Here is a 25,171-nt window from a genome sequence, read left to right as displayed (position 1 = left end):
TGGAGGAGTTCAGAGAGGGGCAGCAAATGAGTTTACTTCTTTCTTCTTCTTGTATGTAAGTAAAATCATCACATTTTTAGAATGTGCTCAAATAATGGCAACAAATAAAACTCTGTGTTCAGTGATTTGAACTGAACTTGATTCAGAAAATCTTTTGATGTCATTTCACTGGCTTTCACATACTGGAGTCATCATCCTTTAGAAGGGTATGTGTCTGTCAGGTTTTTAAAAGCCTCTGCCACTAATAGCTTTACAGCTAAGAGGAACACAGCATGGGCTGACCCCTGTGACTTCAGCAGTGGCTCTCAATACAGTTCTACTTTTGGCTTAGGAAAAAAAAAAAAAAAAAAGCCTGTTAAGCTCTGTATTTCATATTCCTTCAGTTCCTTGAAAATTGTTTTCTTATTATTAATTATTATTAATTAATAATTAATAATAATAATTATTATTCTCCAGAGCACAGCCAACAGAGGCAGCGAACAGACGCAGCAGTTTGCGCAGCAGTTCGCGCAGAAGGGCGCCAGAAGGCAAAGAAGGCACCTCTCCATTTTGCACAGTGTTGTGTCCCTCCTCGGGGCATGGTCATGACATGCCGCAGAGCACGTTCCCCAGTGGCTGCTGGAGGTGCTGCATCGGCTGTGTCTGAGGCTTCAACCCAGACAGACCCTCAGACAGCAGATGCAGCTCTGCAGGTGTCAGGCTGCAGGGAGTGCCTGGGGCCTCTCCGTGGGGCCTGGGCTGACACTCAGCTCTCCTGTGCGAGGTGTGCTGTGGTTGACCAGTTGCGTCACCAGATAAAGGAGGTACGGGAGGAGGTTAGTAGGCTGTGTAGCATCCAAGAGGATGAGCAGGAGATTGACAGGGCGTTCTCGGAGACTGTTCAGCTCCGGGAGTCCCCTGCCCCCACTGCAGCGGAGTTGTCAGAGGGCTCAGCACCGTGTGTAAAGGTGCATCATAACACTGTTGAAGAGGTCTGGAAGCTGGTGACCTTTTGTAGAAGGAGAAAGGCTCTTGCTCCTCCTCAAGACTTACCCTTGAAGAACAAGTTTAGCGCCCTCCAAGCTGAGGAGGAGCTGGGCACAGCTCCAAGGGAGGCAACTGGCCTGGCAGACCCTGTGCTGTGCAGGAACCCCCGGAAGAAGCGGCGAGTGATTGTTGTGGGTGACTCCCTGCTGTAGGGGACAGAGGCACCTATCTGTCGACCTGACCTCTTGTCCAGACAGGTTTGCTGCCTGCCAGGGGCTCGAATAAGGGATGTCGTGGAAAGACTGCCAAGGCTTGTCCACGCGTCGGACTACTACTCTCTGCTGATCTTCCATGTGGGTGCTAATGACACAAAAGGCAAACTGGAAACCATCAAACAGGACTTCAGAGCTCTAGGAATGGTAGTGAAGGGTCTGGGAGCCCAGGTCGTTTTCTCCTCAATCTTGCCTGTGAGGGGAAAGGACGGGAGGAGGAGTAGACGAGTTTTCCAAGTTAACAGCTGGCTGCACCGCTGGTGTTGGCAGCAGGGCTTTGGTTTCTGTGACCATGGGACCCTGTTTGAAGATCAACAGCTGATGGGGAGCGATGGGATCCACCTTACCAAGCGGGGCACGCGCGTCTTTGCCAACAGATTGGCCAGCCTGGTAAGGAGGGCTTTAAACAAGGCAAGATGGGGGAAGGGGAGTGGTATAGTGGCAGGAGAGTCAGTAAAACACCGCTCAAGTCAGGATGCCTCCAGCGGGTGCATACAACCAGGGGAGACAGCACGGGACATGGCTATGGAGGATCCTCTTGCACCTCTTCTGGGAAGCCTGCGTGCTTGACTGGCTCTCTGAAATGCCTGTATACCAATGCGTGCAGCATGGGGAATAAGCAGGAAGAGTTAGAGATCTGTGTGCGGTCGCAGGGCCATGATCTCGTTGCAGTTACAGAGACATGGTGGGATAGTTCACATGACTGGGATGCTGTCATGGATGGCTATGTGCTTTTTAGGAAAGATAGGCCAGGAAGGCGAGGTGGTGGAGTTGCTCTTTATGTGAGGGAGCACCTAGAATGTGTGGAGCTCTGCCTCGGGGTGGATGAAGAGCAAGTAGAGAGCCTATGGGTAAGGATTAAAGGGCAGGGTAACATGGGTGACACTGTTGTGGGGGTCTACTACAGGCCACCTGACCAGGAGGAAGTCATCGATGAGGCCTTCTACAGACAGCTGGAAGTAGCCTCATGTTCACAGGCCCTGGTTCTCATGGGAGGCTTCAACCACCCTGACATCTGTTGGGAAGACAGCACAGCTAGGCACAAACAGTCAAAGAGTTTCCTGCAAAGCATTGATGATAATTTCTAAGACTGCAAGAGCTGGGCCTGTTGAGCCTGGAGAAGAGAAGACTGAGAGGTGATCTCATCAATGTGTACAAGTATGTGAAGGGGGAGTGTCAAGAGGATGAGGCAAGCCTCTTCTCCGTGGTGCCCAGCAACAGGACAAGAGGCAACGGGCACAAACTGAACCACAGGAAGTTCCATCTGAACCTGAGAAAAAACTTCTTCACTGTGAGGGTGCCTGAGCACTGGCACAGTTTGCCCAGAGAGGTAGTGGAGTCTCCTTCACTGGAGATATTCAAAACCCGTCTGGATGTGATCCTGGGCAATATGCTCTAGGTGACCCTGCTTGAGCAGGGGGGTTGGACTAGATGATCTCTAGAGGTCCCTTCCAACCTAAACCATTCTGTGATTCTGTGATTATTGAATTCTCATAAAATATCTTAGCACACTGTAAACTTCTGGGAAGGCTGTCCAGAGATGCTACAAGGGAATGCATCATGAGAAAGATGACTGGTTCTGGGTTTCAACTACAGGAATAAAAGGAATATCATTCCCTTTGAAATGTTTCTTCCCTAAGTGCAGGGAATGGAAACATTTCAAAACAAAAAAGGGATTACAGCAGAGGTGGTGTGGCACTTCGTTCCTCTTGTAGTGAGGAAACTCAATTGTTCCCTTTTGAGACTGTATGTCTTTGTTCTCAGAACTCACTGTGAGATCACATGTGTTACCTAGGAAAGGGAAAATAAGCTAAAAATCAAATAAAACATTGGTATCAGTTGGACTTTGGATATTTTTCCTGGGTTTTTTGTTTTCCAGGACAAGTTAAAACCCCAGTCCTTCATTTTAGACCACACGGGCAGAAGCCAGTAGTCCCATAGCTGGAGTCCTTTGAAGTCTAGACTCTGAGTGCTATTTTGGGATGCTCTCATGAGCTGCTCATGTTATGTGATTGCTCTGTGCCTCAATTTTGCATCTGTAAAAATGCAATAGTGATATAGGTGACCAAAAAGGTACCTAATGAGTTTATGTCTGTTTACGCTTTAGAAAGCGTATTGAAATTCCCCTGCTGATACTACTGTTCGTGTGTCTGTGCACAGGTGGGTCACAGTGTAACTGCTTCAGTGGGAGCATTACTGTAGCTCAACATGTGTGGAGAACAGGCCTGGAGGAGATTTACATCTTCTGCTGAGACATCAATGCATCTTTAATTTCCCTTTTCCTCTGGTTCCTACGGGCTTTTCCAAACTTATATTCAGAGTATTTTGATTGCTGTGGTTCAGCCTCCCTGCTTTATAAATTACAGGCTTTGTATCAGAAATCCAGAATAGGAGAAAATTAGACTTTCCTCAGTAATCTTGTCTCCCACAAATGGCTACGAGCCACTGTTCAAACCCAGCTTCGTTGCTAAAGCTCAGTGCGATCACAGTCAGTCTAATTTGAGCCAGCAGGCAAGGCCATTTCAGCTGTGGCTAATTAAAATCTCAATGCTGAGAGCTTTTTCCTTCATGTAACACCAGCTTTAGAATGAATGTGGTCCCCATGAAAAAGCAAGGATGATTCACGGTTCAAACTGACCACCACATACTGGAAACTGAGCACCTTCTCTAACAGGCATTGTTGAAATTCAGGGGCAACACTTTCGCTTTTTTATACTAAATCAGAAGTGTTTCAAATGTGTCCAATTTTAAATACCCTTTGCATTAAAAATGATTTATGTCCTGAGAATACAAAGTCCTATGCTAATATATGCTGTTGGCTTTCTGGCATTTGATATTTGGGCAGAAATATCTTGGAAGAGATGTGAGCATATGCATGTTTTGGTCATTTCAGGTACATTAAGATTGGAGACAAAGAATGTGACTTCAACCCTGCTTTCCGTCTGATTCTCCATACAAAGCTGGCGAACCCCCATTTCCAACCTGAAATGCAGGCACAGTGCACCCTCATCAACTTCACCGTCACAAGAGATGGCTTAGAAGACCAGCTGCTTGCAGCAGTGGTGAACATGGAAAGGCCTGACTTGGAGGAGCTAAAGGTCAGTAGCTAGGAGTTTGCACTGGGAAGCAGTATAAATATTACCAAAAAAAAACAAAACAAAAAAACCTCACAAATATTTTAAAATGAATAAAATGTCATGTGCAAAGGCGCAGAAATTATGGATGTCACCACAAAACCAGGAGATTTCCCTTGAATGATATATATTGAGGACTTTTTTTTCTTCTGTCTTCTAATTTCTTAGTGTTTTGGGTATACTTGAGCTGCAACTTCAAGTTTTTTCTCCAAAACAATCTCTTTCTTTTCCTATCCCTTTTGGAAATGGAAATTGAAATTCTCATTATATCATTTTTCTCTAGACTTTACAGATTTAATTTTGGAAGTAGGATTAGTCTCACTTAACTTCAGGCATTTATGGTACAGGATTCCCACTGTAAACATTGTGAGGCTGGTAATAAAATTTTTCTGGTAGAGTTCTTCCTCCCATTTGTTTATAACTGGCCATTTTTTTAATTTTTTTTGAACTGAGATGTTATAAGTATGGCTTCCATTTCAAGATAACTTTTTAAAGAAAATCTTCTCTGCTATAGGCATATTTAGCCCAGTAACAAATATGTATAATACTAAATATTTGCTGAGAGTGAGAATAAATTTACAGCGCATGTTCAGTCAGGCCAGGCCAGTCTTGTAACGATCTCTTAATTTAATGAGGTTCTAAAATGCGTTAGCTGTGCAGCCTTAATGATGCATTTAGTTTTAAACAGACTCATGTGATAGTGAGCCAGAAGATGGCATAGAAATAGGTAATGCACTGATTTAATGTGTAAGTCATGGCTATGTAGCTAGGACAGTAGGAGACCCAAAGCCTCTTGATCAGGCACCTCTTATATATACACTCATGAGCAGGTTGCAGATGCTGCAGACACTTATCTTTACTGACTTACACAAAATGGGTTGTATAGGATGACTGAGATTAACTTAGTGGTGTCATTAACAGAAGTTTAGGATCATTCCTCTTAGCCTCAGCCGCACTGATGTTAATGACTGTTGTCACAAGAAGAAAGACAAATTCAACACAATATGTAGTCATCAAATACACTATTAGACTCTGAAAATTAGTAGCTCAAAATCTGCAGCACTTACATCCCATGCTATAAAAGAACAGTGTATTAGAGAACAGTGAAATTGATATGAACTAGGGATCATATATTTTAAAGTCCCTGCTTATTCTGTAACTGTGCACTGTGCAGAAGGAAGACTGGGGCAGAGTGTCAGGGAGGACCAGGGAAATGCACCTGCAGGTGCTGGTCCTGCCAGTCATACCACCAGTAGTGGGAGATAGGGGGCTGTAGTCTGACTTCAGAAACCACTAAGCAGATATTGATTAGTGGGAAATGTAATTTTGTCTTCCCTTAAAAATATCTGAGACTTCTTTCTCTATTTCATGACATCCAGATAATATGAGAACCCACAATACCTCCTCTTCTCTTTCTTCTTCTATTTCCCTCCTTCTACAATCCCCTAGGCACCAAGGAGGGGGGAAAAAAAAAGTTCATAGCCTAGTGTCTGAGATTTTCTACTGGATGGGGAAGATTCAACCCACAATCACTTCCCTGCTGAGATGAAAGCAGAGACTTTTCTCCCTAGAGGCAGAACAAGCATTATGCCCCCTCACCTCCCCATGAGGTCACAGAAAATTTTCTGCAAGTGGGGAAGGAGTAGTAAATCTTAACAACTCCCTTGGTGTTACAGCACTTACCCAGGATGTGTGTGACCCATGCATACATCTCTCTTCTTGTGGGAGATTTGTGGTCCATGGCTTTCACCTCCCAGGGGAAGATGTAACTGACTTGGCCTGCAGAAAGGGATCCAGGAGGCTTCAGTCTTGGTAAGGACTTCTAGTGTCATGAGCGAGGAAGAGAACTTTTCTCCCTAAGTGGCAGGTTTGAGCATTGCTGCTCAGTTTACTGCTGTATTTATCCAGTAAGAAGCAGCACAGCCTGTTGAAGTCATGTTCCCTCATGGTTTTTTTTCCTAACCTCGTGAATCTTCAGCAGGAAAGGTTGTAGGTGCCCTCTGCACCAATAGCCTGGAGTCTCATGTTCAGGTGATTGTTGTTGCCATCACTCTTGGCTACATCCAAACTTGTAAATAAAATGTGGCCAGGCATATTCTCTGGTCTCAAGAACAAGTAATGCAGCACAGCTGAAGGCTGCATAGTTTACTGCTCTTCCTCTGAGGAAAGGCCTGCCTGCGCTATTCCCTGAGCCATGTACAGATAACGTGAGAGGGGAGTCAGCACCAGCTGCAGCTGTACTGACCATTGTGGATGACTGCAGAACAGGTGCTTGCTTGCTTGTTCTGCCTGTATTTCATTTACTAACGTGGACAAAGCCAGTGACTGTTGCCTGACAGCTGTGGGAAGCTCCTTGAAGCTACAGGTTTGAATCTTCTGATTCCCTAAAGGAGTGGCCACTCCTCTAGATGCGCTCTAGGCTATGGTTTATTCCCTGATATAATAGGTATGGCAAATACACTCATTTATTTATTGTTAGTGTAATTAACAAGTTAATAATTGATGAAAATTGATTAAACAGTTATTATTATAAGCATAAGTGTTATTTGGAATAATAATGCATAAAACCTTCATACAGTTAAAATTGTTACACAAAGATACAGCTCACTAATACCTACTAAGGTCTACTAAGGTCCACCCTGGTTTCTGGAATTGTGCTCACCCTCCCAGCATCCCTAAGATCTATAGCTTCAGTCTTCCTGAAGCAGAACTGGGTGTGGGAAGGTTACAGGTCATCAGTGTCCTGAGGTCTTCTCGAGAAAAGTTTGATGACCATAGCAAGGGTCCATTCTTCCTCCTCAGTCTTGGCATCCATCTAAGGTCATTTTTGTGTGTTTTCTTAACATGATCTGCTCACATGATCTTTCTTCCCATTAGTTCCTAATTATTTATGTAATCATCAGTTTTTTTTCCTCCCACTCTTTCTTTTCTCTAAAACTGGCTTTATCTGCACTCCTCCATTTACTGTTGATTGTTATGATGGATGTTTACAGTCTGGGACCTCTGACACCACCATGCATTTGCACTCTGCCACGTTTTTATTCCAGAGACAGTTCAATCTATGAAGAATAACTACTTACTATTACTATAAATTAAAGCCAAACTAAGACTGATTAAGGCAACAGTGATCTGGCTACTAGATGATCACATTTAAGACAAGCTGAAAGCAGCGTAGGCCAAGGCAAGCAAAACCAAGTCTTGAGGCCTTGCAGTGTCAGGTCAATACAAAATCTGTGACCTTTTACTAGTGTCATTTCCAATTTACTCTTTCAACGGACTGTGCTCCCCACCTTACCTGCTCTGCTCCTGCCAGCTCTGCCTGTCCGTGTGCTGATGGCACTGCCTGTGGTCCATGTTGTCTTACAAGAACTGGTTTCAAGCATCTCCCACCTTTACCAAACTTCAGTCTTTGGGCTGAAATTTCTCAAAATGAGTTTTCCTCAACTTTACTGTCTGGTGGTTGTTGAAAACAACTGGAAGGTGGCTGCTGTGGCCCCACTGGAGATAGTCTCTAACAATTTGAAGATCCATCAGTAGAGAAGGAATGAACAGTGGGGAAAGTCTTGGGAAAGGCTGCAGGCTCATAGCAGTTGGGCATCTGAGCTGGGCAGGGGTTGGTAGTGAGTCCTCGCCAAACTGGCCTGTAGCTCAGGTGAACAGAATGAAAATTTAAAGGCCCTCAGAGTAACCTGCTTCCTGGAACTCGCACTGTTATATATCAGCTGTGAAATAACAGATAACGAGCTCCACTGCAGAAATGAGAAATGATGACCTTGCTACTGCTGAAAACAATAGCATGATAAAGCTGCAACAGATGCAGGCTGCTGTGGGAGATACAGCATTGTACGCACTTCTGAGGGTGTGCTTCAGAAATTGTGTGTTGATTACAAGCTATTGGAGCAAAAACCACACACATCCTATTAATAACTACAGGGCTTACAGTCCATGGTCTGAAATAATAGCTTGCAAAATGTCATTTTCAAGGCATGCTATGCTTGAACGACAGGAACATGCACAAAATTAGCCATGTTAGTTTCTATTTCAAGACTTGTAAAATCTTTACCACCATGAGCAAACGCCTCTGTGTGATACCTAAGGAATATACCCTTAAAAGCAATCATTTATAGCTGAAATACCAATAAACTGCATGCTTCAGTGCACATTCTGCCGAATACTTAGCTTGACATTAACATGGAGTGAGTGTTTGTGCAGCAAGTATATGAAATTTCAGCCGAAATATTGAAAGATGGCTTGCTAATGAAATAGTTAATCTACTTGAAAACCTCTGACAACAGAACAAATACTGCTGACCTCCACTATGTGTTATGGGATTGGAATAAACATAGGAATGTCAGACATGTCCCATTTCTGGATACCCTTCAGACCTTATGGGTGCTTGGAAGGTGTGGGTTCATGTTTTCTGAAAGCTGTCTTGGGAGCATTAAATCACTTGGCTCATAACACTGATTCTGCCATCTGACAGTTGATATGGCCTGGGACTGTCTTAATTCCACTTGCGCTATCTATCCTACTTCATGGATCTGGCTTATTTTCATAGTGCTGAAAAACACTCTTTTGCAAGTTATGTGAATCACTTCGTTGTGTCACTTAAATACAGTCTGGGGATTTAAAACTCTGTGTGTCATACAGCAGTGTTTTACATACCAGGGTGTTAGTAATCCAAACGATTGGGTTCATTTATGTAAAGAATAGTCATCTAGGCTTATATCTTAGCAGTGTGCAAGTCAGAGGCACTGCTTTGCCACAGGATGTTTTCTGTGATAATGCTAAAAACAGGCATTCAGAATAAGACCACATAGTGGAATAATATAATGTACCTGCAATCCAGGAAAGACGTAGTTTCCCTGAGCAAACACAGAGAATAGGGCAATTGCATTTTATGGGGGAAAACCTATTTTCAAAGATCTGTTCAAAAAGGAGCCAGATGAGATTCTTTAGTTCTACCATGAACAGCGCTAATCACTGATATTTCTGCAGAAGAGATAGAACAAGTTGCCAGGGAGAAAGGAGGGGATTATTATTTTACAGAAAGAAAATTGGAAGAATTTGCACTATAATTTAGAATATCTGCCCTTGAAGCAAGACAGTTGTTGCTGGTCTGTATCTACTTGGCTGTCTTTGTGCTAAAGTTGCAAACCCTTTGGAGTAGAGACTGTCCTTGTATGTACAGCTTCTAGCACAGTAGGCTGCTTATCCAAGCAGGATCTCGAGGCCAGTATAGAAATGGGAGTAGCAATCAAGTAAAATTTTGACTTTGCCTTCAGTTCTAAGCCTGCAAGAGTCTGCAGTGTGTTGTGCTCATCTCTGGACCTAAGTGAACTTGCTGTTGCTTTCACCACTGGCATTTAGCCCATTGGTCCTGATGTGAGTGGTGCTGATGTGTAGTGGAAAGTGCAGGGGTTCACAAGGGAGGGGTGAGAGGCAGCAATGTTTATCCTTAGGCTTGCTACGTAGGAACCATCCAGGCTGACTCAAGCCTGATAAACAGACATTTCTAAGAAGGAGGCACAGAATGTGTGTGAGATGGGGGCTGAAGGTCTTTTCCTCCTAATTCATTTCTACATCTTAATACATTCCTAAAGGAAAGGCTCTTCAGGGTTTCTCTGAGTGAATGGCACATTGGATATAGAAAGATCCCCAGAGCTCTGCCCATATCCAGGAACCAGAGAGAGCAGGAGTTAGTCTGTGAGCAGTGCTGGACTGTAGCAATGGTCAGTTAGAAGCTCATTCCTGTATAGAGATGGTTAATCCTCGCCTTATCATATGTTTTGTGACTAAAAATTTCTGTATTGATTATTTGCAGTCAAATCTCACAAAGCAACAGAATGGATTCAAAATCACCTTGAAAACATTAGAGGATAACTTGCTCTCTCGGCTGTCGTCAGCGTCTGGGAACTTCCTGGGAGACACAGCATTGGTAGAGAACTTGGAGATCACTAAACAGACAGCTGCAGAAATTGAAGAGAAGGTAAAAAAGACAAAGTGAGAGTCCAGAGAAAAGCATGCCTGTGATGCTATCTTTAAAGATTTGTTGGTGAAACCTAGCTTCTTTAATATGCTCATCTCTACCCGTTCTGCTGCAAGAATAGAAAGCAGTATAAATTGAAGTGCTCTCCATTCTGGCCAGTTTCAAACAATTTAATTTTTTGGAGCTAGTGTATGTTAAATGGCCTATTTAAGACCAAGAGAAAATGGCAGTGCCTAATGTAAAGATAATAAAATTTACACACTGTATCAAGGCTGCTTTAAACTGTTCCAGTATAATACAGCGGTCTTTTATTTTTTCCTTGAATTAATTCTGAATATATCACACTTCCTCAGTTAAGCTGGATTTTAGTACTGACTGGGGACTGGAATCTGGTGAGTCCGTGATCTAGGGTAAATCTGCAAGAACTCAGGTATTTCCTACCCTTCAGTTCCTTAGGTTGTAAATCGGCTTTTTTATTAGCTCTGTAGTGTCAGTGTTGTCATTACCCAGTTTGCCTTGCTGGCTACACTGCAGCTAGTTAAATGTAAGGCTTTTCTACCTTGTCACTGAGGGGAATCAAGAATTGTGTCTGTCACGCCAGGAACACGATAGGACCCCTATCTGGCCATCCTTAACTGCTTCCCTCTCCAGTCCTCCCATCTTTATAGCCCAGCACTTGGCCTTCTCCAGCATGATGGCCTGTGCTGCTCGATAACAGTTATCCATATTCTCAAATTGTGTTGGAACTGCTGCACCAGCCACCTGGGAACTCATTGATCCCCCCATTAAAAACTGAAATTATTTCTGCTAGCCATTTGTGGGACAGCAGATGCATTCATTACGCAGCTTCCCGAGGACCATTTGCTTGTACTCCTCCAAGGGGATGTTGGAAGGGATATTTTGACATGGCTGTGCAAGTTCTAGAAACAGTCACCCATCAGGTCTCCCTTTGACTGTCAGGGAAAGCCAGCCCCAGGGCAGAGCTGGGTTTTGTTTGTAGTGCCTAGTCTCAGTTGTCACTCACATGATGTTGTGTACTGTCTCCTCAGCTTTCAGTGTCTCACGGAGATGCATTTTCTTCTGAGAGCATTTCATGAATGAATACTGGTTTTAGGGACTGCACTTACCTTTGGAATGGAGGCAAGCTGCAGTGGGAGAGGGCCCAAACTTCACATGTCCCTCTCAAATTAGACATCTTTTAGCTGGTTTGGTTTCTAAACAAGCTATGACCATAAAGCTGGTCACTGCCAGCTCTATGGCAACAGGGGTGAATCTTGGAGTTTGACTTGGTTTAGGACCTGGGTTTTATGAATTTGGTACTGACATGGAAGGCTATCTCAGGGCCCCATTCCTCTCATAGTTAAATTCTGCTTCTCATGTCAATCCTTAATCTGTTCTTGGTCTGTTTATTCCAAACAGTTGAACCAACATTTTCCTTCCTATGGCACTCCTCCCCACTGTATTTATGGAGAGCAACTAGCTTTCCTACCCCTGGCTTTTATTTTACTAGATTTTTTAAGCATTTGGGGGCTAGGACATCTAAGAAGTAGTTGTCTAAGCTAAACTCTGGGCTCCCTTTATAGCCAATAGAGAGACATTGGCACTTCCAGAGCAGGAACCCATCTAACTGAGGTGAATTAGGTGGGTGATTCATGGAGGTGCTTGTTTCTCTCTGTTCACTGTAAGAGATGCTCTCTCCCAGCTATTGGAGCAGTTGGTCTTTCAGAAATACCAGCTCAGCCCTGGACAAGGTGGGGGAAGGAGGCAGCATTGGGCTGTGGAATGCAGAAGGGAACCATACCTGGCTGCATAGGGCATACTGCCTCTGCAAGCCTGGATATTGCCATTCCACAATACTGTCAGCATCTAGAAATGCAGGAACATTTGGTATTCTATGTAGTTATAACTGTGGTACTGCTGTGAAGGAATGCACATTTCTGTCTAAGTTTGGTCAGGATCTTTGCAGTGCCAGCTGTCCAAAAAGTGCCTTGTACCTGAATCCTGATTGCAGTAGTCTTTGAAGCTGTTCCTTGGAGGGAATCTAGATGTTATGAAATAATGGACTCTCATTGCTTATTGGGATGTGCAAACGGACTAATCCTCCAGATCCCGACACGAATTGGCTGTGCATAATGGACTGAAGCTAAGTCTGTACTTCAGTGAAAAGGTTTGATAGTGCCCAGCCAGATATACTCACACTAGCTCAAGTGGTGGCATAGGGACGCTCAGTGTTATGCATTTTGGTGTGGGCTGTGGCATGCGCTACAAGCTTGTTCAGCCCATGCTGAGCCTTTTTCTGCCGTGTCCTCATTGCATGGTTCGCTGAGCTAGCTGGATCACTGCTGGCGTGGGAACATGTATCTGTATTGCAAGACATTTCTGACTGTGCATAGCTAGAGCCTAAGAATAATCCCCATGAGGCTCAAGGATGTCATTTTATGCCACTGAAGTGGAATGAAAGAACAAACTTCAGCAGGACAGAGACGATAATGCGGTGATGTAACTGCCAAAAGGAGTTCTGCCATATTCATCACAGCAGTTATGCAGACACCTGGCTAGCAAGTAAGGGGTGCATTGAATGGTGGTGAAGAAAGGCAGCAAATAGCAGCTATAAATTACCAGCTCTCAGCCCTGAGGGAAGCTGCCCCAAGAGCTGCACTAAGTCTGTTCAGTCCCATGTTATTAATGATCTGCACAGGAGCAGGGCAATTAGCAGGAGAAACTCACTGATGACAAAAATAATTCTGGTTAGTGAAGAGTAGCGAACGTAGTGGGAACCCTAAAGGGGGGCTTGTGAAAAAAGAGAATTGGACAACATGAGAGTAAACGCAGTTAAATGTAGAATAAATCAGAGGAAGGAGGATGCTGGGAGTAGACAGCTAGAGCTCTGACTGCATGATGATTTGGAGAGCAGAGGCCAGTTCCCCGCAGTGATCACCCAGTGCACAAACAGGTGTCCCACTCCTTCGCCTAATGTCTTGGTGGTAGATGTTAACTCTGTGCTGGGCTGCAGGAGGTCTTGAGCATCTCTGTTTTTCACCTCTCTGAAGTGAGAAAGATTAACTCAATTTAAAAAGATGTTTTCACAGCTGTTTTGATCCTGTGTTTTCCTCACAGGTCCAGGAATCCAAGGTGACAGAAACAAAGATTAATGAGGCAAGAGAGCACTACCGGCCTGCAGCAGCGCGGGCCTCTCTGCTGTACTTCACAATGAACGATCTCCATGCTATCCATCCCATGTATCAGTTTTCTCTGAAGGTACTGTTCCCGTAAGCCATAGGGATCTCCCTGCTGCTCATGGCTGTGTTAGACAGCTGCACTACTTCATTCTCTTACTAGGGTAAAAGATTTTCTTCTTGTGCTTCCTCAGGATATTCGAACTCCTGGACAAAAAGGTGATCTGAACTAATCCCTTCTGTTGTTTAGGTTTTATGGAAAAGTTTCCTGTAATTAATTTTATTATATGTCCACTTCACATATATTACCTGTAACTTGTGTTGTGGTAGTGTTTAAAACTGAAGAAAAACTTGTCTTATACTTACTGCAAACGCTCCGTAGAATGCTTTCATTGCTGCCATCAGTAGAAGAAACAGTATATCAGCAGTGAATGGAAAGTCTAAGGTCAGTCTGAATGTCATAATAAAAGATTTATCTGTATTGTATACTGAGTGTGGGCCAGAGTCTGTGTACTCATGTCTAAATTTGCCAATCATCCCCACTGCAGATGGTTAGATTGGAGTCGTCAGATTAGATGAGCCTTAATTAGCTCTTCTTTCTTTTTCTTGGTTTGTTTCTAAGCAGTCGAACTAAAGTCTTGTGGAAAGTCATGATTTGACTTACAGGGGCATTAACATTCTTTATTACTAAAAACCAAAGAAGCTTTTTTTTTTTTTTTTCAAGGCAAAACATTGCAAGCAGTTTCTCTCTTCCATATTCACAACTTTCTAGGCCTGGTAGAACAAGATTAGCAATGGATTTAAAAGACATCACTGGGGAAAGTGCCAGTGAACTATTTTTTTTCTGTCTAGTTTACATATTTATGCACAAAGATTTTTTACAGCAGTTGGAGCAACTTACTCCATCAGTTAATCTTTTCTTTATATTTACATCGGTTCTACATTTGTGATGTCATCAGGCTTATAATAACTGCACAGGTATTTCATAAGTTCAGGGGTTGCCTAAGCACTTAAAAATTATCAAAGACCTTGTTATTGAAACAGTACTGATTTCCCAAATGAGCCAGTATTAAAACATCTCATCACTGTCTAAATACATTCCTGTCCAACTGACAGAATATCACCAGGGGATTTATTGCTACCTGCTATACAAAAGGCAAGTCATTCCTGCTTCCATTACTCCAAAAAAAAGAAGGTTCCCAAACACAGCTGGGCCTTCAGGAGCTTGGATCCTTCCAACATTACAGTTACCTGAGCCTTTCAGTTAGTCAACAATATGCTGTGAACCCTACGCCAGACTTGAGGCTAGTGTCCGTGTATGCTTGGTGTGAGGGAATAGGTAATATGGACATGATATGAACCAACAACACCTCTCAGTATGGGCCTGTGCACACAGTTAACTACAGTATGGAGGAGTACTGACGTATGAGCTGTGTTTCACGTGCTCTTCTCACAATGTCATGTGGCCATCAAGCAGACAAGCACACCTACATTCTTTTCTATAAGGGCCCTTAGATTAGAAGGCCAAATGGGATTTATGGGTGTGTTACCATCTTGAAATGTTAATGCCAGCAACCTCAGCCACTGGCATCCTAAAAAAGGCAATACAGACACCCTAGCAGGGAGCGTGCTAGCAGAGAGCCTACTTCTTGCTCTGTGCTCCTAAAATAAACGTAGACATAGCCAAAGGGTCTGTGCTCCAAAGACCTTGTAGTCTATGTAGACAAGACAGAAAACTAGCCTTTCCCTGCACAACAGTGTCGCTCTATAGTACAGGGGCATCTTATGTGTGGAGCTAGAACAGATCTATCTCCTTTGGAGAAAATTTCCTCCTGGAGGTGATCCTGGAAATCATTTCCAAGATGACAGATTAATTTGGGTGCTAATTATTAGCCTTCCTAGTGATGGGCTGAACGGCTCAGTCCTCTCCACGGTGCAGCAGAGCCTCCTGGGAAGCTGGCAACTTTTGTAGGAGTGAGGCCATGATTTTCCAGATTTCTTGACTGCCTTTCAGATGTCTGTATTCCCCTTTTTTGCAGGTCTGAGTGGACTGGGACTCCATGTGCCACAATGGAAGAGTTAGATCTTTAAGAGCGAAACATATGCCTAGTAGTAAATTCATAGTTAATTTCTTTGTTTCGTATTTTAGAGATCACCTAATCAGCTGGTTTCATTTCTTGGCTGGTAGAAAGCAGGGTTTTTTTTTTTTCAGGCTGTCTACTGCATCCTGCAAGCTCCTTAGGCAGCATCCATCCTTCTGTGCTCTACATGTACTGCCCAAAACACTGGAGAAGTCTTGGTCCCTGAGCTGCTTCTAAGGTCCTGCTGTAATAAAAATGAGAGTGCAGACGATCCCTTTCCTAGATAAAGTAGTCTCAATAGTCCTGTCTGTAGAGACCCAAGGACCCTCCTTGCTCATCACTGAAGAATTTCAGTTTTAATGTTTCAGTAAAGGAAAGACCTTTCTTTATCATCAGAGAGAGAGATTTTGAGGGCTGAAGGGTTAAATGAGATGGCTTCCTAGTCTAGGATCTCTTCCAGACAGTTTCTTACCTTGCCAAATGACCTGGAAAAAGTAACAGAAGCAAATACAACATTTTGAGCTGCATCCACAAAGAAGCTTTTCTTTTTGATAACTACGACCCATAGGCTGAGATAATTTTACTAGGAAAATGTGCAGAATATCTTGCAAGGGTGCCCTTTGGAAGATTCATTCCACAGACATACATAATAGATACAGGCGCATCTGAGGTTTCACCTTTAATCTACCTCATTTGTATTTTGTTTGTTTTGTTTTCCAGTTAGCATTGATAATATGTATAAATACATAGAAAATTATTTGTTGAAATGTTTTTGTCTGATAAATGGTGATGACAGATCATAAAACATTGTGTAAAGATGCACTGAGATGGTTTTAAAATACTTACCACACAGCAAAAAGCCCATTATAAATTAGAGCGCATAAGATTTATATGTGACACTGCAGCATGGTTTAACACAATATAAAGAAATGTAAGCAGGAAAATCCATTCTGCAATTATTTAATGATACAATAGGTATCAGGGTTACTTTAATTTGTTGAGGCATCATTCTTCTGTTGTAGAACCCTGAAAATAACCTTTTCAACAATGCTGTGCCTCGACTGGTTGATGTTATTAATTTGTATTGGCCTGGTTATTTCATGATGTTCCAATGTATGGAGCCTTTGCATTGCTCATCAAGATTTAGGCTTTTTTGTTTGTGTGTTTTTTCCAGCTGCATTTGATAATTTGCTAATGGGCTTTCTTCAGCCTGCTCTGAAGGTTTTTAAGTCTTTTCTCATTTAGATCAGAAATGTTTTTGCAAGAATCCTTAGTATCTTGTATAATATTGTCTTTCTCAATGCATGCGTTGGTGAAGCTCACTTTCATATTATGAAGTCCTAGCTGCTCTTCTTGTCTAGTCCTTTGCTGAATCCAGACAATAAAATACTTATTGAACTTTTTAATACTTAGAGGAATTGCTTTCTTCTAAGTCGCACCAACATTTGAGAAATAAGAGGTATGCTTTCTGCTGGGAACACCAGTCTCTTTCAGCTCAAAATTTACAAAGAAAGTGGATTGCAATCCCTATATGAGAACATACTTTGTCTGAGAAATACTTCCCATAGACATTCTGTCTTAATTCAGTTAGCCTGTCTCTGCAGTACCTTCCTGACCCCAAGCGAGCACAGTGTCACAGGGAATGTCATCATTGCTTGGCTGTGTACTCATGAAAAAGCAGCTAAAAGCTAAGGTCTGATCTCCAGATCTATTGCCCTGCTGCCTGGAGCTGCTGGGCCACACAGCTTGGCAATTGAGTTTGCTTATGACTGGAGAGGTAAAACATATGAACTGGTTTCATTTACTGAACATTTCAGGTGATACCAAGGAGCATGAAAAGATCATCTAGAAAAATCAATGCTTTTCTGTGTCTCCCCACCTAGGCGTTCAGTGTTGTGTTTCGGAAAGCCATTGAGAGGGCATCTCCAGATGACAGCCTCCAAGTGCGAGTGCTAAACCTCATAGACAGCATTACCTTCTCTGTGTTCCAGTACACGACCCGGGGTCTGTTTGAGTGCGATAAATTGACCTACACAGCTCAAGTTACCTTCCAGGTAAACACCACGATTTCATGCAATTTGTATGCAATGGTTTATTTTACAGGCAGAGATATCATCATTCAGAGAAATCTCAAACTGTCATAGCTGTGGCCTTTCAGCATAAGAGCAGTTGAAACAAAAATCTGGGGACTGACTTTCTTCTTTGACTCTCTTGCTGATAGTCATGGACGCTGTGTTTGATTTGTCTTAAGCTGACAAATAATTGTTTTAGCATAGTAATACCTGCATGCAAGAACTAAAGCATGGAAAAAGAAGCTGACCTTCAGGGCTTAATAGGTTTTGTCCAAAGCAAAGTTGTGCTATGCAGCTTCTGTTTTTTGTCTAGCATGTATAATTTTAAATCTATGGTCTGAGCTAGGAGACCTTTCTATATAACTATGCTGAAATTGAATCCAATCAATAAATAATGCTTGGCATTATGTTATGAAGTTATTACTAAGTTTGTGCAGTAAACTGCTATGTAAATGCCCTGACATGCAGAATATAGATATGAACTAAGTTTAAACTGCACAGCTATTATGCAGGTCTAGTTAACTTTGATCCAGTGACTGACCTGAATTTTTTTAAGTCTACGTAACAAAATATTATGTGTAAAATAACCGAGCTTTGCAAAATATAGAAGATACCAGGACAAGTAAACATGCAACTCTAACGGTAAAATGTACTCTAACAATATGTTTAGTTAATAAATTTTCTGCATGTAAAAGTCAACTTACATTTTGCAGAGTCACTCTTAATGCTAACCCAAAAGAAACCTACACACACTCATATTTTGTCTAATAGCATGCATTGTGATTGTAAATACATTATACACTGAAAATAGTTAATGGGTCATTTTAAGCTTTCAGGAAAACAGCTTCCACAATTCCAGTGAGTGGAGGGAGCTTGGTGATGAATTAAAGGATTCTAGTGTTGAACTGAGTAGGTCATTACCGTCATCAGTGGAAGACGTGCCAGCCACACTTCAGAAGCCATTGTCCTGTAGGCAGTAATGAGCTATAGTCAAGACATTGTAACAGGGAAATAAGAACCCACTCCAGTACAGCTCTTTTTTTCTCCTAGAAATTGTGCTGCGATTTAGGATGTCTGGCAGTGCACTTGGCGCAGTGGCTGCAGCTGGGCTTATGTGCACGTGTGGTTATCCAAAATTATCTCGCAAAAAACTCTGGAAGTCTGACTCTGTGTGTTCCCCCAAAGCCACCAGTGGTGGTAAAAACACTGGTAATAGATGAATGACCTACATGCTCTCCAGTTCTTCAGTGTCTGAGGTCTCAGAGACTCTTCTTGAGTTTTGCAACACTTGTTGAAGTACATCTTCAGTTACTTTCCAAAATGAGCAAGATAGTGAGAGATGAGGAGAACTTTTGCATGATGCCCTGCGGATGCTTGTGCTGTCTCCTTTCAATAGAGATAACCAGTCTTTAGCTATAGCCATCAAATACAGGGAACGCAGCCCATCCTTTAGTCTGTATCTCAGCACAGAAAATGGGATAAGTCCCTGCTAGCAACCAATGAGCGTAGATCAGAGCCAAAACTTTGGCCCTATTATGTTGCCTGTCTCCATACTCGTTCCAGGTCCTCTTTTGAGGAGACTCAAAACACCTGCATAATATGTTTCATCAGATTCTTCAAGCACTCTATACTTTTTAGCTACACATTTGGCAGCTATGTAATTTGAATAAGTAATCTGCTGGAGTATATTACTGCTTTGTCTCCTGGCTGCTCAAGGATATCATGTTTGTGTGAAATTACAGGTACTTCTGATGAGTAAAGAAATCAACACAGTAGAACTGGACTTCCTACTAAGATATCCAGCACAAACCGGAGTCACAAGCCCAGTGGAGTTCCTGTCTAATCACTCATGGGGAGGAATCAAGGTACCTATTTCACTTGAACTGTGTGAAATTAGTTTCCCCTATCAACTCTAGGGGCCTTAATTCACTGACTTCTGAGTCAGTCCTTATGGCATTCGATGAACAAAGTTCTGCTCATAAATGAGACGTGGCACAAAAATTCTACAGAAGTGGAGTATTCTGAAAGTGCAAGAGCAGTGAGTACAGACAGCTTTGTGGGCAATTTGTGGTTGTACCTCTAATGATCTGTGCGTTCTTGAGAAGGTCATTTTTCTGTCTGAGATTTAGGTTTCTCTTCTGTAAAATAGGAATGAGACTATCCTTTGGATTTTATGATTATAGGTCATAGAGGGCATTGAGATCTTCACTGCTTTTGGGATAAGGAGGGAAGTTATGGCAACTGTGACCATCTCTTTTAGGGGCAGAGACCTCCTGGGGATAGATCAGTGCCAGCTGACAGACCTTCTGCAAACACATGCTATCATGGCACTGGAAAGGTGTGACAGATGCCACATGTTGCAGAGGGAGGTGAGGAAGAGATGTGAGTCATGTCAGCTTTGCACCTATTTACCAACAAGCACCAAATGTACTGGATTTGGTTCAGCAGGGTATGATTAGTTTTCTGGAAGGGCTGAAATCATTCTTCAAGTTACACATGTTCATTCACACCTCATTGGATCTGAGACTGTATCTTTATTTTATTGTGCCTCCTGATCACTCTGGCACCTGCTATGACTTAAGAATCAGTTTTACTCATAGCATTTCTGCCTTTGTGGCTCATTTCCCTGATGCTGTAAAGTATGGAGCTAAGGCATCCTATCTGGATTGGGATAGTTCTCAGATGCTCGTCTGGGACACGCTTTCTTCTCTTTCTCTCCATTCAAACTCACTGCACTGAGAATATATCCATTTCCTGGAGGATTACTGGACAAAATATCTTCATCCAGGTCCAAAACATCTCTGAGTTTTTTCTCCTGTTTGCACTGTGTTGTGGGGTTTTCCAGAATTTTGTGGGAGCCGTGGCTTCTGGTGCCACACGTCTTTCTAGACAAGGACATGTTCAGCTAGGCTATGCTTCACCTGACAAACACTGTTTTTGATGGTAACACAGACTCAGAGCTCTACGATGCAGACTGCAGCTCAGAAGTCAATGAAATTGATGTTGCTCATCCAGACTGCCCACAGAGACTTCAGATACTAGCATGGAGCAATTTGTGCTGAACCAAGTGTGTCTGCCCTGGCCAGAAGTTATCATCTCCATCTGTACAATGGCAGTGAGGATGGTGCCTCACCTCAATCTGTGCATACATCTTATCTAGCTCATCTTGAAAATGTCATGATCAGTTCTCACCCATAAAATAAGCTTGAAACTTCTTGCTATAGCAGCCGTTTTCATCCCCTCAAAGACATATTTCTATAATAATGGAGAATTAAAAAAAGTCAACACCCTTACTTTAATCATCTTTTGTTCAGTGATGTTGTAGCAGCTTTATTTTTGTTTCTGCTTTGAAGACAAATTAAATGGACATTTAGTGTTAACATACATAGTTAAGCAAGCTCAGCCACCACACCCATGAAATACATGCTTTCACAGTAGTCTATACTGTCTTTGGGCTGTGGAGTCTGTATATAATGTAGAGGTACATACATAATGTTGCTTGTAACCTCAGGCTTTTTTCACCCTTCTCTGTCCCTGCTTGTGTTCATCATGGGGATGTATAAAAGGAAGCATGAATGGTGCATTTCAGTTCCTCTTAAGTCATTTCAAGTCAAAATTCTTTGCTGCTTGGGAACATGTTGCACTGCAAAGCTCTTCGTTACATCAGGCATCTGAACTTCCTCTGGATGCCTCTTTCTTGGGGTCATTGGAGTTTTAGGGAGGGTAATTCTGTCCCACTGCAGCTTTCAGAGGTTTCAGGCTCTGATTCTCCTTTTGGAGATTCTGTTGTGCATCCTTTTGAACGGAGGGTGTCAAGAAGATGGGGCCAGCCTCCTCCGTGGTGCCCAGCGACAGGACAAGAGGCAACGGGCACAAACACAAGAAGTTCCATCTGAACCTGAGGGAAAACTTCTTCACTATGAGGGTGCCTGAGCACTGGAACAGGTTGCCCAGAGAGGTAGTGGAGTCTCCTTCACTGGAGATATTCAAAACCCTCCTGGACGCGATCCTGTGCAACGTGCTCTAGGTGACCCGGCTTGAGCAGGGAGGTTGGACTAGATGATCTCCAGAGGTCCCTTTCAACCTCGGCCATTCTGTGATCCTAGGAAACATATTGCCATTGAAGTACCCAAGTACCTTTGTGTAGTCCTGCCTGTAAGTGATATATTCTCCAAGCAGACACTTTCTCAGGGTGCAGGGAAGTTTTCTGATGTTTGAGATGATCCCTTCTGTGGTGGCAGGTTCCATTCAATGTATGGGTGAAATGGCTGTTCATATACTCCTATGCTTCATCATGATTGTTGCAACTGCCTCACTACTATCATAAATTTGGTATAGTTGTCACCTCAAGGTCATCAACACTAGAAGGAAGATAAACTCCCTATCATTCATCCTTCAGACTTCATTCTTGCCATTCTTGTTGCAAACCAACAGATATAGAAGAACAGTGCAAAGAGTGTTGAAGTACCTAGCATACTGTGTCCAAGCCTACTATGTGACCAGCAGCAAGGAACTTCTGCTCATTGGAGCTCAAAGTGTGACAGTGGCATCACTGAGCAAGGTCTTCATCCGTTCTGTCTCACGAGTGCCCCAGCTTCATCCCCACTGGCCACAGGCCCTCCACTATACCTTGGAAATCCAGAACTGATGCAGTGTTGAGTATTTATCATGCAATTACTGTCCGCTTGAAGCAATTGGAGACTTATCTTGAGATAGACATGGATTGAGAGTGAACATATTGGTGGACTGTCATCTAAACTTGCTCAGCAGCAATTTGAGATGAGCTCATCCAACTCAGGTTCCTCTCTCCCACAGTCTCTCTGGGGTTTGTGATGGTTGTGATGGAAGCAATGCAATGCCAAGAAGATTCTGGTTTGCATATCCTTTTGCTGAGCTGATGAGATGGCAGGGTGTAAATGTGTCCAACTGTGCTCCAGGCATGAGGAGTCTGTAGCCTTGGTGCGCATCCACTGTTCCCATGAACTCCACATCTTGAAGAACTGTAGTCACTGGTCAATAATCTGCCCTAATTTGCAGTATTTCGGGACAGATAGTGAATTCTTTATTATCAGATACTAAATACTCTTCAGATTGTCTTTTGTGACAATTGTTTGTAGTATTGATTCTGCTATAAATCATATGCCTAGTGTCAACTTTATTTAGTGTTTATGTTTCATTAATGTGTGTTGGTTTATTAAGCTTTGAGTTTTTGGCAACTCCAGTTACTTGAGGCATAGTTTTAGTACAATCACATTTTGTCACAAATGGCTATAATTGGGTTAATTAGTCATGGTTTCTCTATAGCTTATTAGCCAGCTAAAATCTCATTTTCTTTCATCAGGAAGATTAAGTGCTGTAATAAATTGTTTCTTCAACAAAGCTTGAGCAAAGTATATTCCAGATTCATATTTCAGATTCTAAGTGGAATTTAGTATTCTGTCTAGTTTTTCATAGGAACGCTGAAAATGCTTCTGTACAAAGAGCTGCACTTGCCAGGGGTTTCTGGCCAAGATAGTGGTGCCAAAAGAAATCCAGTATTGATATTTGTGACCCGTTCTCTGCCTCCCATTTTGGGCATATTAACTTTGACAAAAACCTGATTAGATGTTGAGGACTCTGGGCATATAAATAGTCTTGTATGACTTGGCTTATTATTTATTATTGTTACCTGATTAATAATGTATTCAGGCTAATAATGCTTTGCTGTTGTGCAGCTGTTTTCAGCCCATGAGATTGGCGCATATAAGACACATTCATGATTTAGTCTTCCAGCTTCTTGTAAGTTCAGCAAAGAGCTTCTCAGAGGCACAAACGTGCCCAGGAAGCTCAATGTTTGCTACTGAATGAAGAAACCCATGTACATGTCTAGAAGGGCACAGGTTATTGGGAGGTCTAGAAGGGCACAGGTTATTGGGAGAGGTAATATCTTTTATTAGATCTGTTGATATACTTGGAAAAAATAGGTAAGTTCCAGGCTTATAAGTACTTCTTAAGTCTGATACAGGAAGTGAATTTAAGCTAAGTACAGGATGAGAGAAAACTGCTCTGAGCTTAACTTGACTCTGTTCATCAGTTAGCAAATAGGAGAGAAAAAGTAATACCAGTAGAGTCACATTTGTTGACCCTGGAGCAAAGGGAAACATTAGCAAAGGACACAGTCATTAGCCTCAGTGCAAATACTGCCTCTGGGCCACTGAAGGGTTAGTTAAAAGCCTGAAGGAGAAAAACTTATAACATTTAATGAATCTAGTGTCTTTGCTGAGTACCTTGAGTTAGTGTTCAGTATAGTTGGTCATATCAGTTCTAAGGCTTGTCTTTTGCAGGTATTTAATAGGGATCTCTTGAGAAGTTAAAAGTATTGTTCACTTTTAATGAGGTTTTCTGGGTTTTTTTTTTCCAATTTCTTTTATGGCAGGTTATAATTTCTTCACTATCATTGTTCCCAGTACTTCACTTTGAAAGTTGTTACTTCTGTTGGTACTTCTGAAAAAGAGGTTTTTGTGCATATGATAGGTTGTCCATTTTCCCTTGCTGTTGGTTACCTTTCCCAACAAATGTGTGGCCTCACCTTAGACAACAATAGTACAATGATGCTACTGTTTGAACTTTACAGAACATCAGGCCACAGCCCTGTGCAGTAGATGACTCAGCTGTTTTTGTTGCAAGATTGTTACAGTTAAGTCTATGAGCAGTAAGTTCAGCATAGCTGCTTTCTTCTGTAGATCTTTCCCCATTTTTTTTTTCCTTTTCCTTATTGGAAGATGTCCAGTGCCATAAGATGAAGGTGTTATTTCCTTGGGAGAGGCCCAATGGGAATCCTGTCTGTGTTTATCACCATGTTCTTGCGGCCCGAGATGAAGATCATATGAGCTGATGCACTGTGGTCCCTTCAATCCAGGCAGTTCAGTTATCAGTTCAATCTTCAGTTATGCAAAGCATTAGGACAGAGAGCTCATGTTGTAATTCTGCTCTGAGCACAATATAGAAATGGCATCATCAGGTTTTTATGCCTATTGGGCTGTTGTGACCAACCAATAAACTCCTACAATGGAAGAAGGCTCAGAGGAGATGGGCAAGGGCAAAGTGCCCATGAAGCTCAGGAATAATATAGGGTGTGGCTCATTAACCACAGCTGTGGCACAGAAAACTGACTTTATCTCAACACAGAGGGGCTGGAGGGTGACCTTTATTTTAGATAAGCAGCTGTATCCGTTGAGTGGATCAGCTGGTGTCAGTGTTTCTTCCTGAGTTTACCAAAAGAATGTGAATGTCTCCCTGAGTAGCCAGACCAGCAGGGGAGAAGTGCATATGTGGCTCAGCCCAACATAAAGTATAAAACCTGAACAACTGCCAAAGCAATTTCGAAGAGAGCAATGAGCTTGAGTTGGCTTCAACCCACGTATTCCTTCCAGTGACTGGGGACGCCTAGCGTTGTGACAGCGACCATATTACAAAGGCTGTTAGTGGGGATCACACTGGTA

The 25,171-nt window shown here is 42.6% G+C and overlaps 1 protein-coding gene across 1 annotated transcript in view; it reads left to right on the top strand.

Annotated features, from left to right (window-relative positions):
* The window catches only part of DNAH9 (dynein axonemal heavy chain 9), a 224,317-nt gene that overhangs the window by 132,656 nt on the left and 66,490 nt on the right, over positions 1-25,171 (top strand). Inside the window, exons 54-58 of the mRNA XM_068913909.1 lie at positions 4,132-4,336; positions 10,197-10,361; positions 13,479-13,619; positions 17,502-17,672; positions 19,433-19,555. Coding sequence (XP_068770010.1) covers positions 4,132-4,336; positions 10,197-10,361; positions 13,479-13,619; positions 17,502-17,672; positions 19,433-19,555 — 805 coding nt within the window. The remainder of the gene's footprint in view (positions 1-4,131; positions 4,337-10,196; positions 10,362-13,478; positions 13,620-17,501; positions 17,673-19,432; positions 19,556-25,171) is intronic.

The sequence above is a fragment of the Struthio camelus genome, chromosome 19 (assembly GCF_040807025.1).
Source record: "Struthio camelus isolate bStrCam1 chromosome 19, bStrCam1.hap1, whole genome shotgun sequence".
In the NCBI taxonomy this organism is placed as follows: domain Eukaryota; kingdom Metazoa; phylum Chordata; class Aves; order Struthioniformes; family Struthionidae; genus Struthio; species Struthio camelus.
The sequence above is the reverse complement of the archived record's forward strand: the minus strand, read 5'-3'. Positions and strand labels throughout refer to the sequence as shown.